This window comes from Pseudorasbora parva, chromosome 13 (genome assembly GCF_024679245.1).
Source record: "Pseudorasbora parva isolate DD20220531a chromosome 13, ASM2467924v1, whole genome shotgun sequence".
Taxonomy (NCBI): domain Eukaryota; kingdom Metazoa; phylum Chordata; class Actinopteri; order Cypriniformes; family Gobionidae; genus Pseudorasbora; species Pseudorasbora parva.
In genome coordinates this window covers 35324027-35341758 of record NC_090184.1, presented here as the reverse complement: position 1 = coordinate 35341758, position 17732 = coordinate 35324027, and the positions used below count along the sequence as shown (strand labels likewise).

At 38.5% G+C, this 17732-nt stretch overlaps 2 protein-coding genes across 6 annotated transcripts in view; one reads left to right on the top strand and one right to left on the bottom strand.

Moving 5' to 3' along the window:
• Nucleotides 1-1394, top strand: part of fnbp1l (formin binding protein 1-like) — a 60090-nt gene extending 58696 nt beyond the window's left edge. Inside the window, exon 15 of the mRNA XM_067414148.1 lies at nt 83-1394. Coding sequence (XP_067270249.1) covers nt 83-90 — 8 coding nt within the window. The 3' untranslated portion in view covers nt 91-1394. The remainder of the gene's footprint in view (nt 1-82) is intronic.
• An 843-nt stretch (nt 1395-2237) lies between these two features.
• The window catches only part of bcar3 (BCAR3 adaptor protein, NSP family member), a 95455-nt gene continuing 79960 nt past the window's right edge, over nt 2238-17732 (bottom strand). For all 5 annotated transcript variants that reach the window (XM_067414139.1, XM_067414140.1, XM_067414141.1 and 2 more), the window contains 9 exons: nt 15615-15743; nt 11328-11767; nt 9968-10068; nt 8760-9493; nt 6297-6412; nt 5913-6084; nt 5713-5824; nt 5421-5627; nt 2238-3432 (listed from right to left, as the gene is read on the bottom strand). In XM_067414139.1, coding sequence (XP_067270240.1) covers nt 3257-3432; nt 5421-5627; nt 5713-5824; nt 5913-6084; nt 6297-6412; nt 8760-9493; nt 9968-10068; nt 11328-11767; nt 15615-15743 — 2187 coding nt within the window. In that variant the 3' untranslated portion in view covers nt 2238-3256. The remainder of the gene's footprint in view (nt 3433-5420; nt 5628-5712; nt 5825-5912; nt 6085-6296; nt 6413-8759; nt 9494-9967; nt 10069-11327; nt 11768-15614; nt 15744-17732) is intronic.

The following is a 17732-nucleotide window of genomic DNA, read 5'->3' as shown; positions in this document are numbered from 1 at the left end:
TTTTGTCTCTGTCGCTGGTCAATCTGTGTTATCGGTGGACCTGTCAATGACTCTGTCCTCTCTTCTCTCTCTGTGGCTACAGGTTCCTGATTGGATGTGTGGGGTTCTGTGGTGTTTGGTGGACGGGACTCACTGCTGTGGGTCTGTTAGTGGGGCGGTGGGGCGATTTTAAGACCGAGATTGTGTTGGGGCAGGTTGCATGTTTGCATGCTGTTTGTGTCATGGCCATTAACATCATTCCATTGCAGCAAACGTTCCAGGGATATCGGGGAAGCTGGGAGGGCATGGGACAAAGATGAGCAATAACGGTGAACCCAGAGCGAGTCGGTGCCTGGCACTAACATATTCGGGGGAATGTTTTTCCTGTACCGTCATTTCATTTTCATCATAACAAGCACCTGCATGATCCGCAGCCTTTTGTTCCTCATTCCGTGCTGACCGATAGGTTTAACCACTTATGTCTTGTTTGTGTGTCCGTTTCTCTTTTGACTGTTTCCTCATTGATGCATTCCATGTTAACCATGATATCAATCTCAAAAGCATGACCAATCAGAATAAAGGAAGCATGGTGCAACAGTAGCCAATGCAATAGTCCCCACAGCAACATCCTCCCACTGGCCCCGCTTCCTTTGCAAAGTCTGGTGGATGGAAGGAGTCTGGCACAGTTCTGCATTTGACCAGCAGAGGGACCCAACACCATATAAAACAAGCAGAGAACACGCCAGCGAGGACCCATGAACACCAACCCATCATCTCTGCCTTAATTACAGGCCCCTGTATGGAAACTAAAAGCATATAGGGGTCTATGTGATCCTCTGTGCCCAAAACAACTGCTCGTTCTTGGGCTGCCAGCTCATTTCTTGTCCATCTCCTGGTTTCACATGTGCAAGAACATGCTCACTGCCTCATAACAAGGACCACACGTCTCCGGAATCTGATCTCAAGTGCGTGTGTTTGTGAATGTGATTCTTACATATAAAACTGTATGCATATGGATGCATATATGCATATGTATATACCTAGTTAGTTTTTATTATTAAACTATGTATTAACATCTTTATTTCCGAATGAATGTTTTTATTGTGATTTTTTTTTTTTTTTTTAACCAAGCAAGTGACTTCGAGGCTTTGCTTTTAAGAACCGTGCCGTACTCTTTTTGTAACCAGTTCTTCTTCTTGTCTGAACTCTGTTCTCAGTAGGACCCTGGTCTTAACCGATGCACTTTTTACCCTGTTGCATTTGAATTGGATTATTAGGGAGTGAATGATGTCAGATGAATGCTTGCTTTGGTGTGAATGTGTTGTACAGTGAGACAACGTTGACCACTATATACTGGGGTGTGTGTTGGAGCAAGAGCAACCGAGAAATAAATACTTATGTCTGTTTGTCTTGTTCATCCTGCCTGTTGTTTATTGCAGTCCTTCACTCTTTTGCCTTTAGCCTGCTGTATTTTGTTTACCTTCCTATAGTGTACATTATTTTATTTTGATGTTTTTTTGTGTTTTTTAATCAGGAGCCGTGTTTCTAAACTGTATGCAATACATCAAGGATCACACACACACACACACACACGCTAGGTTTTTGTGAATTGTGGGCTTTCCATAGGCATTATGGATTTTACACCGTACAAACTGTACATTCTATCCCCCTACACTGTCACTGCCCCTAAACCTACCCATCACAGGAGACATTCTGCATTTTTACATTAAAAAAAATTTTTTTTAGTATGTTTATGAATCCATTTACATCGTGGGGGCCTAGGTGATCTCAGGTTTATATTAGGGACATTTGGTCCCCACAATGTAATATAAACAAGTGCACACACACACACACGCACAAAATAATTTAAAAGTGTGGGGTCAGGACGATTTTTCATTTTAGGCACTGAGGCTGCTTTTATTTGATTGTACAATAACTTTTCTGGTTTTAAATATAATTTATTCATGCGACTGCAAAGTTAAATTTCCAGAATGATCCTTCAGAAATCATTCTAATATGCTGACTTGATGCTCAAGAAACATTTTTTATCATTATCTGTGTAAAAAACATCTGTTTTAAATGAAAATATTGAAGAATAGAAAGTTAAAAATGAACAGTGTTTATTTGAAATGGAAATATTTAATTAGAAAATAAATTATAAATATCTTTACTGACACTTGATCAATTGCATCTTTGCTGAATAATAATAAAAAAATCTTACTGACCCCTTAACATATATGAAAACTGCAACAATTAAAAACCATTTATTAGATATTTATTTAATATTTTGCAGAATATTTCATTTATGGGTGACCTATTTACAGGACAATAATATTTAATACAATATATTACACAAACAAGCCTTCACATGCGTTCACTAATGATTATGTACATTCTTTTCCATGTGGGATGTTTAAACAGATCAACACTGCTTTGACCAATGGGTTTCATGACATTTCTAAAAGTGTACAAACTGTATTATCTCTGTTCCTTCATAGTGCTGAAACTGTCTAGAAGGTGTATTCCATCATTCCACTCCTCTCTTGAGGCCATTACATACACCGCAAGAACAGAGAAAAAGTTCTCGCTCCCAGGGCGGCAAGAACAAGATGACGTCATTTTGTTCTCTCAGTCCTTTTTTGGGAGTTCTCGCAGCTTGTTCTCGACACATCGTCTGAGCAGAACTTTTTTCATGTGGGTGTCCGACAACTATTGTGTGATTGGTTACAAATTTTGCCTCTGTGGGCTCCCCAGAAGTTCGGCACCAGCTTTCGCCGTGAATGTTCTGGCCAGACTGAACTTTGTTGTTGTTCTTGCCACCTCGAGAAAATGAAGACCGTTTATTCTTGCGGTTTATGTACCAAGCTTTATCCATCACTTCATGTTAAATAATTGACCCCATACATACACTTCATGAAGTGTTCTCTCTGCCTCCACTTTTATCTTTATTTCTTAGTGTGGATGATGTATTGGCCATTAGATATATTCTACGTACCGTTCCTTCTTTTCTTGAAGGCAAAACAGGTACCTGCCCATTTCACCAATCATACCTCTGAAAGGTGCTTATGGATATACAATATACAAGTGCTATTTAGGCTCATGAATGGCTTCCAACTTGCAAGCTTCACGTGATATTGTGAAGCTCACATTCTGCTAGAGAACATCCTTTTAAAAAAACATTTTTTTAAGGTACAGATGACCTTTGACCTGCCTCCAGAGAGGTTCGGACAGTTTCTGCTTGCTCAGAATGTCTGATATACTGTACAAAGTGTCTCATTCAGAGTTCTGTGTGTTTGACTTGAGGCTCAAGTTTTCTGGACAGAGCTGTGAGGATGAGTTTGAATTTGTCGTATCGCTCTGTCTGGTCCACGGCCGCCCCCCTGCTGCCCCAGAGCAGACGCAACTGGAAATCAGTCCTCAAGATCTCCAACATGTCATCGTTAGGTTGGAAGTCTGGAGAGAAAATGAAACATTATTAAAGTCTCCATGAAATCAAAATGGACAATTCTTGTGTTAACTTGTCAACAATGTTAACCTCCCTTCCCCTCTGAACCATGACTGTTCTCTTCATGATGTGTCACGTGGAAAATTGGGACTTAATATATTCCCTGCAAATGGCGATTCAGATCTACTTCTAGTAGTTACCAATGCCCAACTTTCTATGATCCAATCAATTTGACAAAATCAAGTCCCATACTACATATTTTCTCAATTCAGGCGGTATGTTTGACTTGCCGGTTCGAAATGTAGTCTGACTTGAGAGTGTGCCGACGTTACGTCACGTCACTGTGACTTATGGCATCAGAGTATCGGGAGAGCGATTTGAGATTCCAGAGGCTGCACAAGCTCTGATGACGACACAGCCGTTCCATGATTGGCTGCATTCACCCCATGACAATGATGGTGTGTGTTTCGTGTTTATTCTGACAGTTCCGCTAATGCTCACAAATCTACACAGTAAAAACTATTTCCATGTAACCATAATGATATATTGTCATGTTTATCAAAATAACACTGATAAGAAATATGTAGACCCATTTTATATTTAAAGAGTATATTCTTACATTGTACTTTATTCTTGTACATGTAGCACTGTTTTAAGCAGGACATGAAAAGTGTTTCTGTTGCTTTATGAAATGAAACTAGGTCTGTGATAAAGTATATAAAAGCTGTCCGGTTGACAACTGATGATCGATCTGCTGCAGCACTGCGTGAAGTCAAACGCCTAACGGCGATTTCACACTGCTTTTTTCACACTTTTTTTTTTGCGCAGAAGCTCTGTATGGAGAGCAGGAGCAGCGTGCGCCCGTTGTGCTGCTCCTGCTTGCGCGTACAGTGTGAAACCGCCGTTAGTTGTTTGACTTCATGCAGCAATGCGGCTTTCTGCTTACTGTAGAGTTGATCACACATTTTTGCATACTTTATCACAGACAAAGTGGATTAGATTCCTGGATTAATGTCCTGCTTAAAAACTGAACCGTGGCTCGTGTATCGCAAAAACAGATGAATATCGTCCATTCTGTCGCCTTTTCTGGTGTTCTCCTCTGACCCCTGTCTGTCTTGAGCTTTGATTTATGATGGGCAGCATAAGTTATATCTGCTGCAAATGTGACTGTGTTCCCCTCTGTCCCAAACATATGCATATAACATGCTGTATATAGCTAGCCTGGATGCCAGCCGAACTTAGCCCCGCCCACACATTTTTTAGGACGGGCAGTTCGGTCTGGCCTTGCTCCATAGAGGAGTAATTATCCCCGAACAGAAACTGTTCGGACTAATGAAATAATCAGGGCGGGCTTTAGACGATGACGGACAGATGATCAACAGTAACGTAATCATGCACGTCATCAAAGGAGCTTGGATTATATTTTTTCAAATTTTTGCCTGCTAAAATTTGCACTCATGGGTCTATATATCACATAATAGTTGCTTCAACCTGCGGACATAGAAAACAACCCGCGGAGAAAAAAACGCGGACTTGGCAACACAGTGCAGTTGAACTATGTTGACATTTGAGAATGCATCGCTTCGTTGCTCTGATTGGTTGTAGGTCTATCCAATTGATGTCTTTCCTGATGTTTCACACTCATATTCTGACAAGAATTGAGTATGACCACATCAGGCTAGTATATAGGTAGTTTACATGATAATGTTAATTTATACAATTTGAAATCCTAAAAGTTTATTAGTATACCGCATACAGAAAAAAACCTTAATAAATGCTATGTATTGGTCATTATTAATTTAAGATACTTGTGTAGTGTAAAAGGTTTTTATTTTTTTACACGTTTTAGTTAATTTTCATTTATAAGTTTTGATTTTTTTACATTTATTACAACATGTAATAATTTCATCAATCTCAATGTGTTTTTCTCACCAATTCACTTACTGTAAAGCACCACATAATCCTCCTCAAATGTCTTGTAATGTCCTTGACTTACCCTGGAGGATCCGCTGTGCATTGCAGGTGTATGTGTCCGCATTGCGTGCGACGGCGCGAGCTCCTTCCAGATGCCGGAACATGATTTCGCAGCCTTGGTCGTTGTTCTCCCAGACGTCCATCCCGTCGAAGGTGACTGCAGGCCTCTCCATCAAGGTGAGCAGCGGCATTAGCAGAGGAACGCTGGCATTGCTCAGTGGGAGTTCAGCTGGAAAGACAAGAACAAGAACTTAAATAAAGGCGACCTACTGTATGAAGGGCATTTTAAGCATGCTTTTTTGTCGCAAACTCACCATTTCCTTCATAGAGTCCTTTGTAGAATGGCTTCAAAGATTTCTCATAAATAATGGCAGTCTGTGTATACTTCCTTCGCAAGCTAGTCCACGTTTGATCCAGTCTGGTGATCTGTTCATACAAGAAAGATCACACAGATTAAAGCACAGAGGAAAAAGAAGTCAACCGAGAGTGGCAGATAGAAGGAGCTGTTGGGTACCTGAGGCATGTCCAGTGCTTTCATTAAGGAGGAAAAGGCGTACAGATCTCCCATGGAGTCTTTCAGCTCTAGAGCGACCAGAATGATCCGGTTTAGGGTGGCCGCTCTCTCTTCCAGACTTCCTGTACACCCCAGGATATCCACAGCAACTCCAATTGCCATGGTGTTATGCCTGTTTAAGAAGAGCCAGCCATGCATGTTAAATGTGACCTATATGTCTGTGATTTTGGTCATTGCCACTGCAAATAAACTCTGCTTGGTTACTTATGTAAGATACCGTATGTAAGATGTTCAAAGAGTCAATATTTCTCTGAAATAGTTGTCTGCCCTTATGAATCATCAGAAATCTGCTTTATAGATCACGTGTTGTCAGCATCTGTTTACCTTTCCATGAGGTCCTGCCGCAGCTGTCTCCCATGAGGAAGGGTCACCAGCTCCAGCCCAGAGGTCACACCCATTTGACCTTTCAGCTCCTCAGAAACATTCAGTATCCTAGCAACCTATAAAATGCACACACAGCATTTGCATCAAATGTAGTACCATCCAGAATCAAAAGTATTGCACTAATCTGAAGTGTAAAAGGTTTCTAAATTTGGATGTTTTTTGTCCATAATATTGGTCCTGTGACTGACATGATCAGCCAGTTTAAGATTTAATTCCCAAATACACAAACAACAATCTGGAGCCTCTTTCAGAAGCAGAAAGAAATGTGAAGAAAAGGACAGTCACATGTATAAGAGGCTTTCTGGGTCATTTTTAATTGGATTCATCTACATTTAGCCTCTGCTGTGAGGCACGACTGTGGTCTTGTCCTCAGGTTGGCTGGAAGAACCAGTCTTCAACCTAAAGAAAAGGCTGACTCACATAACAAGAGCGTAATTACAGACCTGTCGGTCATGATTGTATTCAGTAAGTGGGTGTGGATGGCTATCCCTAGTTCTGTTTTCATCTTTCTTGATTTTCTCCTTTGTTGTTTCAATTTCTTTCTTTATTCCTCTCCCTCCCATTTTTGAAAGTGAAAGCTATCTGTGATAGATCATCTGTTGTGCAATTAATGTAGCTAATATGAGCTTTTAATATCAATAACTTTTTTAATGTGTAGGCATGCTTAAGTGCTGTTCTTTTGAAAATTTCCTGAAAGAAATGTATCAACTTAATCTCCCTACCCCCATGGCATCCAAGATGTAGGTGTGTTTGTTTCTTCAGTAGAACACAAATGAAGATTTTTAACTCCAACTGTTGCACTGTGTCAGTCATATAATGCATTAGCCTGACAAGCCAGACCCACATCAAGATGTTTGGTCTGGAAACTCACCATAGACAGGGCTCAATCCGAGGGGCGGGATAAACGGTTGTCTTTCAAACTCCCTCTGCACGGCGTGCACACAATTGGATATCGCTACTACCAACCAGAGCAACGAAGGTGAAGCGAAGCTAGTTCTCAGATTAAACATTCGCGTTCTTTGTTCCCGTTCTTTGTTCTTTTCTCAGAGAAAAGCTCAACTCTGTCTTCCAGAGTTGCTGTCAAAACTGATTCGAAAAACTGTGTTAACTAGTAGCACGCAAGCGCAACTCTGCCATCATTATGTTAAGCCCCGCCCACCGACTCTATACACGATGTGATTGGCCCGACCAGAGTTTGGCGTTTACAGCTCAGAAATGTATTGAGAGTTGCTAGATGACACTTGCGGCAGATTAGATTTGCTGCGGCTAGGGTGCGTCTAGATTTCTAGGCTAATTGTGACGACACATTGATGTCTTAAGATATGAAATGATCAGTTTGTGTGAGAAACCAACAGTATTTTTTTTTTTTTTTTAAACATCAAATACAACACTATGTCAAACAGCTGCGCGCGTGCCATCACTTCCGCTGGGTGAGGTCAAAATACACAATATGGCGTACAATTTGCGTGAGACATCGCTTCCGCCGCTTTTATCCCATTGAGATATGCCATATCGTGTACATTTCATCTCACCCAGCGCAAGTGTTGTTGCGCTCACGGCTGTTGGACAGAGTTTTGTATTTTAGGTAAAAAATTATATAAATACTGTTCAGTTTTTCACACAAACCAATCGTTTTAATGTGTTGTCACGAGCCGCAGGGTTTAATATGAACTTGTTTGTGCATGTTTTGTTTTTTTACTCTCGTAGAATTGCACCCCATTGACATGCATTTATGACTGACACAGTGCAACGGTTAAAAATCTTAATTTGTGTTCTACTGAAGAAACAAAGACTCCTACATCTTGGATGCCCTGTGGGTAAGCAGATAAACATCAAATTTTCACTTTTGGGTGAACTATCCCTTTAAAGTACCGTTTTGACACCAGTAAGTTTCCTAAAACAATGTTTAAATAGCTATTTGGTTATTGCAAATTAAGGTCCAATTTGTTAACACTGATTAATCCATCAGGTATCATAAACTATACATATAAAAACATTTTTTTTAGTTAATCTAAAAATGACAATTGTGTCATCATTTACTCACCCACATGTTGTTTCAAGTATATGAGTTTCTTTATTCTGTTGAACACAAAATATGATATTTTGAAGAATGTTGTTAACCAGACAGTTGGTGATGGCCATTGAGTGCTACTGTCAACTATCTGATTACCAAAAATAATGTCAAAAAAACAAAAAATCTTCTGTTGTGTTCAGCAGAAAAAAGAAACTCCTACAACTTGAGGGTGACAATTGTATTTTTGGGGTGAACTATTCCTCCTTTAATGTATTATGAACAAACAAATGAATAATGAGTAATTTATGCATTAAGTAATGTTACCAAATTGAAAAAAAAAATGTAACAATTAAAATGTTATGTTGACTTTAAAGACTAATTAATCTTACCTGGCAGTCTGCTTGCAGGATGTGTTTGGCAATGGTCTTTGGATCCTGACTGACGAGCAGCTCTTTGGATTTCTTTAGTACTGTCATCTCCAATGGTTTGTTCTCCGATGGTAGAAGCCGGAAGTTGACGTCACCAGGTTTGAATGCCGATTCAGTTTCAAACACAGGCCTTTGGAAACCTTTCTTGCCATCCTCTTCTTTATCCACATTCTCCTCGTTGTCTTCGTCACTGTCGTGTTCTAGGGCCTCAATGGCGTTATGGTAGGAGCTACGATCTAGTTTAATGCTGCTATCACTTCTCCTTAACACCTCGTCAGTCTTAAGCCTCTCCACATAGCTGTTAGCATGTGAGTTATTCATCCTTTCCCAGTCAGCAGGGCTGTTTGGACTCAGCTCACAGTAGCTTACTTCCGGACTCGATGAGCTCCCCGACTGCTGACGTTGCTGAGATGAAGGTCGCTTTTTTTGGGGCTTTATGGGGGGGACTGGTGGGGCGAGAGATTTCAGGCCCGGGGTGTAGGATACTCTTATAGTGGGAACCTTGCTGGGTTTAGGGGGCGGTTTGGGACACAGCTGGCTGTCAGATCCACGAATGGCCTCGCCAGGCTGGGTGTCAAAGGCCATTCTGCGTGGCACTGTGGGGCTCAGAGCTGGCTCGCTTCCTGTTCGGAAAACTGGGGATTTGGGGCACGACTGGTGTTCCATATGCTGAACCTGAGCCTGGGGCCTAAAGCCTGAAAGCAAAGGAATTTATTCATAAACATATCACCACCATTTGAATCAATTCAATAGACAATATGTTGTAGATGGACATTTTCTTTTGGAAGTTTTCTTTTGGCATTCTGCACGGCAAAGCAGATTCAGCGCTCTAGCTTCTGACATGGACAGCAAAGCTGCATTTTGTGCATAACCATATTTATTCCACTGACACAGGCATAAATTATCTCCATCCCCACTTTCATTCTTCTCCACAAAACATTTTATTTTGCATTTCAATCCCACGTCTCATTTCACACATTGAACGCTCAGTAACAGAAAGTGGATTTCAAAGGCGGGGACGACAGCTTGACTTTGAGAATCACTTTCTCTTTGACACAAAGTGAATGTGAGAAAGATGACTGGTTTTCAGGACTGTCTGACGTGCATATCACCGGAGGGTTGGAGGCGTGACGGGGTATCAAGGAGGATGAGAGCTGACAGGCACTCACCGATAGGGAGGAAGCTCTCTGACTGATGGGTCTTCAGTGGCCGTCTCCTCTCCTGAACGTGGTTCAGACATGCTGGTTGACTCCCACACTTATCTTTGTTGCTGTGAAGGAGAAAGACAGGTCACTTAAAGTCTTCTCTACCAATCTTTTAGAGTACGATGACAAAGTTGAGTTTTCAAAGGTTCTGCGGTGTGATATGAATTTTTAAAAGTGCAAATCCCATGCAGTCTCTTATTAATGTGAGGTCATGCAACCTGCACAATCATTTTAATGTCAAATTGATAAGGATGTAAGCTATTTTGACACATCGTTTCCAAAAGTTAGGGCTCCCAAATGCTGAGTCTGCACAAATAAGTAGAACTTTCACTTATTTAATGCTACAAATGTGGAGATGTCACAGTGCAGGACTGAATAAATAAATATAAGTAGTTCCACATAAATAATACAAATGCCTTGAAAAATGCCTTTTTTTACTGAGCAAAACCGTCAAGGATTTCCAAGAGATTTCCATTAAATAACTGAGTTTCCAAATCACACCACTAGACCCAATAATTGCTGACAAAATTATATACATTTTATGGTATAGATTTTAGGGTAATTTGTAAATTCATGACTAGTCATTTGTCAAAATAGACCCCAATTATATCATGCAAACATTATTACATTGTATTTCTAGTTTTTTTTTATTTATTTTTTTTTATGTTTCTTTTCTAATTCAGATAGTGAGGACAGTCAAAGCAAAACAAAGCTTAAAAATATAGGTTAAACGTGATTTAATTCACATGATCTAAATTGGTAACGCTTTACAATAAGTCATTTAATCCTACTTAATGTTAATTTCATCCTTCACTAATACATTTTAAAGTTGTATCTGTCATTTTTTTAAATCTGTTAATAATTATGTAATGAACCTGAACTGACATTAACAAAAAAAAAAAAAAGTTGTATTTTTATTAACTAACGTTACCAAGGATTAATAAATATTGTAACTAAGGAATTGTTCACTGTTAGTTCATTTTAGTTAATGCACTTACTAACATTTACTAATGGAACCACTAAATATGTATTGTATATTTTACTGTAGTCAAGTGTTGAAAATGTGAAAGGAACGAATTATGTGAAAGGATCCTTTTTTTTTTTTTGGACAGCTAAATTACATGCATTACAAATTGCCTAAATACAGAATCTGAGAATTAAATTCTGTAATTAGTAAATGTTCAGTCCTATTATGAGTAAAATGATTAATCTCTCCTAATTCCTTGCATTTGTGATTCAAAAGGCTCTCGAAGCATTTCTTCTTGGCAGTTATGTGTGGTAATGAATAATAGTGGAAAGGGCCATAGGATGGTGTTTCTCTCACCTGAGGAGATTCCCACGATTGAGGGAGTGATCTTGGGTGTGTCCGTTCATGATATTCAGACTCAACCGTTTGGAAGGCAGGCTCTTTCTCTCGGAGTATCCCGCCTCTATGCGTATATTTCCAAATCCATATTTCTCCTCCAGGCATCTCAGAGGCAGAGCTCTGTTGATTGGCTGAAAGATAATCGCTCCCACAACTTCAGATACCGGCTCCCGGTTGCCCACATAGTATCGCACCAATGCGGGGACACTGTCAAATCCCTCCTTCTCAAACAGGTACTGCACACGTGAGTAGGCCTCATTCATGGCTACTACTCGTTTGTTAATTTTGAAGTGTTGAGGAGTGTTCTTCCACTGGCAGGTGAGGACATAGTTTCCCGGGCTGGACAGTGAGTCTCTGATCAGAAAGTCTCCATCACGCTGGACCAGGTTTTCAGCCACCTTCAATTCAAAAACACACAATATTTATTGTTTATGTGATAGCTTTTCCCCCCCTTTTTATATATATTTATAGTATTTTCCTTTCTCCTTAGCGTCAAGTATTTTGCAAGATGGATCTTGGCCTAGATATTAGGTTGTGGTGCTCTTGCTGGTTGAACAAGCTCAGACATTAGGTTGTGATGCTCTTCTGCTCTTACATTCTTATGTAGCTTTGCACTTATGATATTCTGTCTAACCGGATTATGTATAAATCCTCAACAAACATTATAGAACTAATTTTATGACAGTGATACATGGCATGACCTAGATATTACTTGTTTTGTGGATCAACAGTGCATTCAAGCAGTTTAGAATGATGGACTGCCTCTCTAAACTGAACGTTTAGAATATTAATGAATCTGTGTGTAAATCACTCTAGAGAGCAGAAAAATCAGTGTACAATAATGGATGAGAAGGCCTAGAAGGATGAGAAGGCTGGCAGTCTCCGCTCTAATTCATCCCAAAATGTTCTGTCGGTTGAGGTCAGGACTCTATGTAGGCCAGTCAAGTTGCTCCACACCAAACTCACTCATCCATGTCTTTATGGGCTTTATGCATTTGGCTATGAAAACTAATTTCATGAAGCTCTCTACGCACTGTTTTTGAGCTAATCTAAAGGCCCAATGAAGTTTGGAACCTCATGAACCTCAGCATGCGCTGACCCCACCCCAAAATTCTACCAAAGCTCTCTCTATTTTGCTGTAGATCATTAAACTATTACACTGCCTTAGGAGTCTGTCCGAAATTAGTTTCATGAGATGCCTTCATGCACAAAACGCTGCCTTACAAGTCATTGTCTGATGATACAGCGAGGCAACCGGGGTCTGATGTGGGTCTGGCCTGTCAGGCTAGGAGATTGGAACATCTGAATTCAAATAATTGGCAGGGTGTCCCAATACTTTTGGCAATATAGTGTATGTATGTATGTGTGTGACTCTGTGTATGTGTGTGTGTGTGTGTGTGTGTTAATATTATATATATATATATATATATATATATATATATATATATATATATATATATATATATATATATATATATATATATAGCTCCTTATTAATTTTAATACATCATTATGTTTAGTTTATTTGTTTATATAAGATTAGATAAGTTTTACGTTAGTTTGTGTCATTTTTTCATATTACTTCCCACTATGTGTTCACAGGGCGCTCAAACACTAATAAATCAATGTTAGCATAGCATGTGTGTTCGGAGCAATAGATCAGCAGTGGCACCAGGAAAAGAGTCATTAAGTCTGATTAGAATCGCGGAGTGTTTATGACTGTTTTCATGGTTGTGCTAAACAGCTTTTCTCAGGCCTGTCTTTTGGTATAAAACAGCAGCTAAAAGAGTTTACAGTTCGCTGTACAGAAATGCTTAGATAGTTATGGCTGTGCATTGTGTTTGTCCAAATATGCTAATTTGATTGTGGTAGTTTCACAGGTTGCTGCCAACATTGTCGTCTAAAATTAATAAGTCTTCATCTTTTACCATCTATCCCCCCCCACCACACACACACAGTTTTCCACAAAACATTCCATTTTGAAATTAAGCACAGGTCACTTCACAGCATTGGTCATAAAGTGATACATGTACAATCATTATATGTGTGTCTTTCCTTTTCCCCTGTCTGTAGTTTGTTTGTTTAACTTCAGCTGAGCAGGTCAGACTCGTCCCGCTGAAAGACACGTGTGTGAGGACGACCTGTACTGTGCTGTCAGGGGCTTTGTGAAGAGGGACATTTTTAATCACAGGGTGTGTAGTGATCCAAGGACCACTCAAAATAACAAATGAATCAATGCATCACTGCAGGTTCCTGATGACAGTGATAGGTAATGTACTATACATGTAGAAAATACAGATATTTTAAGGGCACCTTTTGTTATATTTATGAATATTTAGACAGTCTAATCTAGTTAAATAGATTTTTAAAGTGACTCTTTAAGTGGCCTCTTTTTCTTAGATATCCATCTTTATATATATATATATATATATATATATATATATATATATATATATATATATATATATATATATATATATATATATATATATAATGTATATATCATTCCTTTGTACTTCTAAACCAGAAGAACTTTATTCTAAGGTCATTGATAAGGTGTGTTGAGCCATGATGAATGAAATGTTCTATTGTGACTGGTATATTTGTGGTGTAAGCAGCAGTAGCCTGACTATGGAAGCTGGTAGTTCTGATCATATGATGTTGTTAAATAAATGCACCTCAGGTCAAATAGCAGTCATGATTCATCTCTATATTAACCACTCTGCTCTGCTACAATTGTTGATAGACGACTTGTCAGTTTCAGGGGCATATCCTGCAAAGGAGCATGGGAAAGAGGAGCCAGGGTACATTGTTTTTTTAAGAGCGGATCTGTAGCTGTCAGCACTTTGGTGTCTGTCGCAATGAGAAACTGTTGATGGCTGTTTTTGAATATAGCTTAGGGTTAATGAACTGTCCAAAATATAGTGGTTAAGCACTCTGAAATGTACTTTCATTAGAAGTATTGTTAGCTTTGCTATTTGTCAAGCTAATCCAAGGTCTTGTGGATCTGACTACACTCTAGCATACAGTCCAGATTCCAGATTTTGTATTTTGTTTAAATTAAATCTTTTGTTTTCCTTCATCTTGGGCAAGACTGGGTGTGAATGTGGCTTTTCCTGTTCTGTTCTGTGCTGTTTTTGGCACCTCTAAACCAGTTCAAAACAAGTACTGATCAACCAGCTACTACTGATGACAAAGGCCTCTATGCTTCCTGGTTCAATTATATGTTCTTACAGATTTGTCAAAGCATTTCATATTTTATAAACAAGTTAGTAGCATATATTATGAGTGTATATATGCCTTAAATATCTGTTTAATGGGATTTGTCTTCCACCATCAAATCATCAGTCACAGAAAAAATAGCTTGAATGCTTAAGCCAAGCAAGTAAAATTGTAGGTAAATGTCAAAGAAACATTTTAAAAGGTTAGACACTGTATTTATAAGTTATTATTTTGCACAACATGCCTATTAGGTAATTATGTATATACATGTTGCATTATCTTAGCAAGATCATTATAAGTAATAATTGTGCATTACCATGACCTTTAAATATTGTAATTTTATAACACGTTTTTGCACATTCATCATGCTAACTACTATAGTATTATTATAATTAGCTAGAATACTACTATATTATTATTTGGAGTACAAATATATATATATATATATATATATATATATATATATATATATATATATATATATATATATATATATATATATATATATATATATATATATATATATAATATGGTACATGCATATGGTAATCATTCAGTACCATGATTTATATCCAAGAACAATGATACTAGATGGAATATCATAGTACCATGGTACTATCCACAGTACTTTTTGTAAATTTAGCAAGTTAGCATTAAGAACATCTAATGCAAGTCATATCTTCAGTGTATTTCTTCACTTAATCAAGTCTTACTCTAGGCTCTAGCTGGAGCAAACATGGCCACATGCCTTTATTTCATTATCTTTTTATACAAAGAAAGTGAATGTTTGAGTGCCAGATACAGGCATGACTTCAGTGTGACTTCAGCTATGCTTTGACAGCAGAAAGATCCCTGCTGTCTACCAGATTCAACTGTCAAACAATATTTCAGAGGCATTGTAACTCTACATTTATATTTAATGACAGAAACAGCTACTCACTACAGAGATCATCTACAATACAAACGTTATCCGATAATGATCACCCACTCCTCTCCCTCCTCTTATGCCCAGCAAAGCTGTACCTGTCTAGGGATGGCTCCGTGATACCAGGCATGGCTCCGTGGTTCCTCACTGCTTAGTTTCAGTTCTTCCTCTAGTTCTCTACGAAGCTTCTCTGGTGGTCCATCCATGATGTACTTGTCCCTTGAAAACTGCACATAGATGGGAACAGAAGAGTAGGTTAGAGCCATGGTGGCCCTACAGTAGATACAGTAGTTTGTCTCTATGGTTTAAGTATATGGTGTCAGTCTTTTATTAGTCTCGTCTCTTTTTTTATTCCCCTCCCTAGTTTTTGCACTGTTACTCAGGATCTGACTGGCTGATGAATCCCTTGTTTCCTGTGCTGATTTGTTTACTGTGACGCCCGAGTCCCTCCCTCTTCCTGTCTGTCTTCTGCCTCCAGAATCCTCAGGGCATGCCGTACCTTTACCTGCACACGCCCCCACAGCTCTGAATCATCACGGACTTTTCAGATTCGCTGGAAGGCTGCACGTCCTCTAAGAGGGTTATAGATTTCACAATTTAGGAATTTCAGTAGTTCTTTTCACTAAGCTGCTTCAAAGTAATTAATTTAGAGTTCAGGTTAACAAAACACTGATTAGTCATTTTCTGTGAAACATGAGCTTTGATTAGAACTAATAGTTTGCACTAAAGCCATAAATCTAGTGTGAATTTACTTGGTAAAGCATTATCTTTTCCATCAAAGTTGTTCTTGCTTTCACTGTCGCTGTAACATAACTCTGTCATGTGAGCAGATTATCAGTGTAATATAATTTTAAAACAATTGGCACAAATAGCCCTTTCTACTCTCATGAGCTTACACATTGATTCCTAGCTAAGCACTGACAACTGAAATATAGACCGATTATGCAATTTTAATACTCCATGTCTTAACAAACATCCCATGCCATTGTTGTTTATCAAATGCCCTCCTATGACCAGATTAATCTGGCTGTGTTTGGAATGGTTTATTAGTGTACTGCACATCTAATGTATTATGAATAAACATTAACAATGAATAGTAGTATATGTATAAATTATATTATATAATCTATATTACTATTAATAAAAGCTGTAACACTGTTCATTTTTTGTTTATGAATCCTAATGCATAAATGTTAACAAATTATTTTTAAAGATAATTTGCTTGCAGGATAAATAGAGCATAGTGCAACCGCATATAGGTAGTAGAGAGCAGTAGTACAGGGTTCAGGGAAGTGCAGCATCTGAGAATATTCTGTTAAAATGTCAGTTGAGCAAGCATGACAAGTCATGATGTCATATCCAAAGTACCCAGCGGCAAAAGTGCTTTGATTCCTATTAGAAATAGATTCATGGCTCAAAAAAAAATAAAAAATAATAATAATTAAAATTAACCTGGACAAGATGCCCTGATTATACCTGATTATACCACCTGATTATATATATAATCAGTTATCTTGTTTATCTGTTATTTAATTATTTATTTAAAACAATCAGAAGCATATTCTAATGATTTCTGAAGGATCATGTGACAATGAAGACTAGAACAATTATTTATTTTATTTTAAATTGTAAAAATATTTCACAATATTACTTTGTCATTCTTGATTAAATACATGCAGACTTAATGAGCATAAGAGACTTCTTTCAAAAACATTTTACAGACCACAATCTTTTGAACAAAAATGTACTTAGCATGTCAACCTTACTTAATTAAAGGGTTACTTCAGCGATTTAACATATGGCTTTGTATCAGTAGAAACCCGGGAGTATATTCATATGATCGTGCTCGGCCCGCTGCAGGCATTCGTGTAAACGGAGCGGTGCGGAGCAAAGTGAGTGTTTCAACTTTCAAATTAATTCCTATCAAATTTAAGCTTCCAAAATCGTGAACTGAAACCGCGCCAGACTGAACACGCGCTGTGAATGTATGCCGCGCCCGCTCTTACCTCAGCTCTCGTGATGAATGTAATCTGACTCCTGCTGCGTTTGTGCCGTGACACTCGCTCGGCTCACTCATTATTTTGAACAGACATGTTCAGTTTTTAATTGCAGTGTCTGTTCTCTGATGCATATAAAGAAGCTGTGTTTTTAAGATGATTTTGTGTTGTGCCAAACAACATTGTAAAATTACTATAATGGTTTATTGCTTAATTATA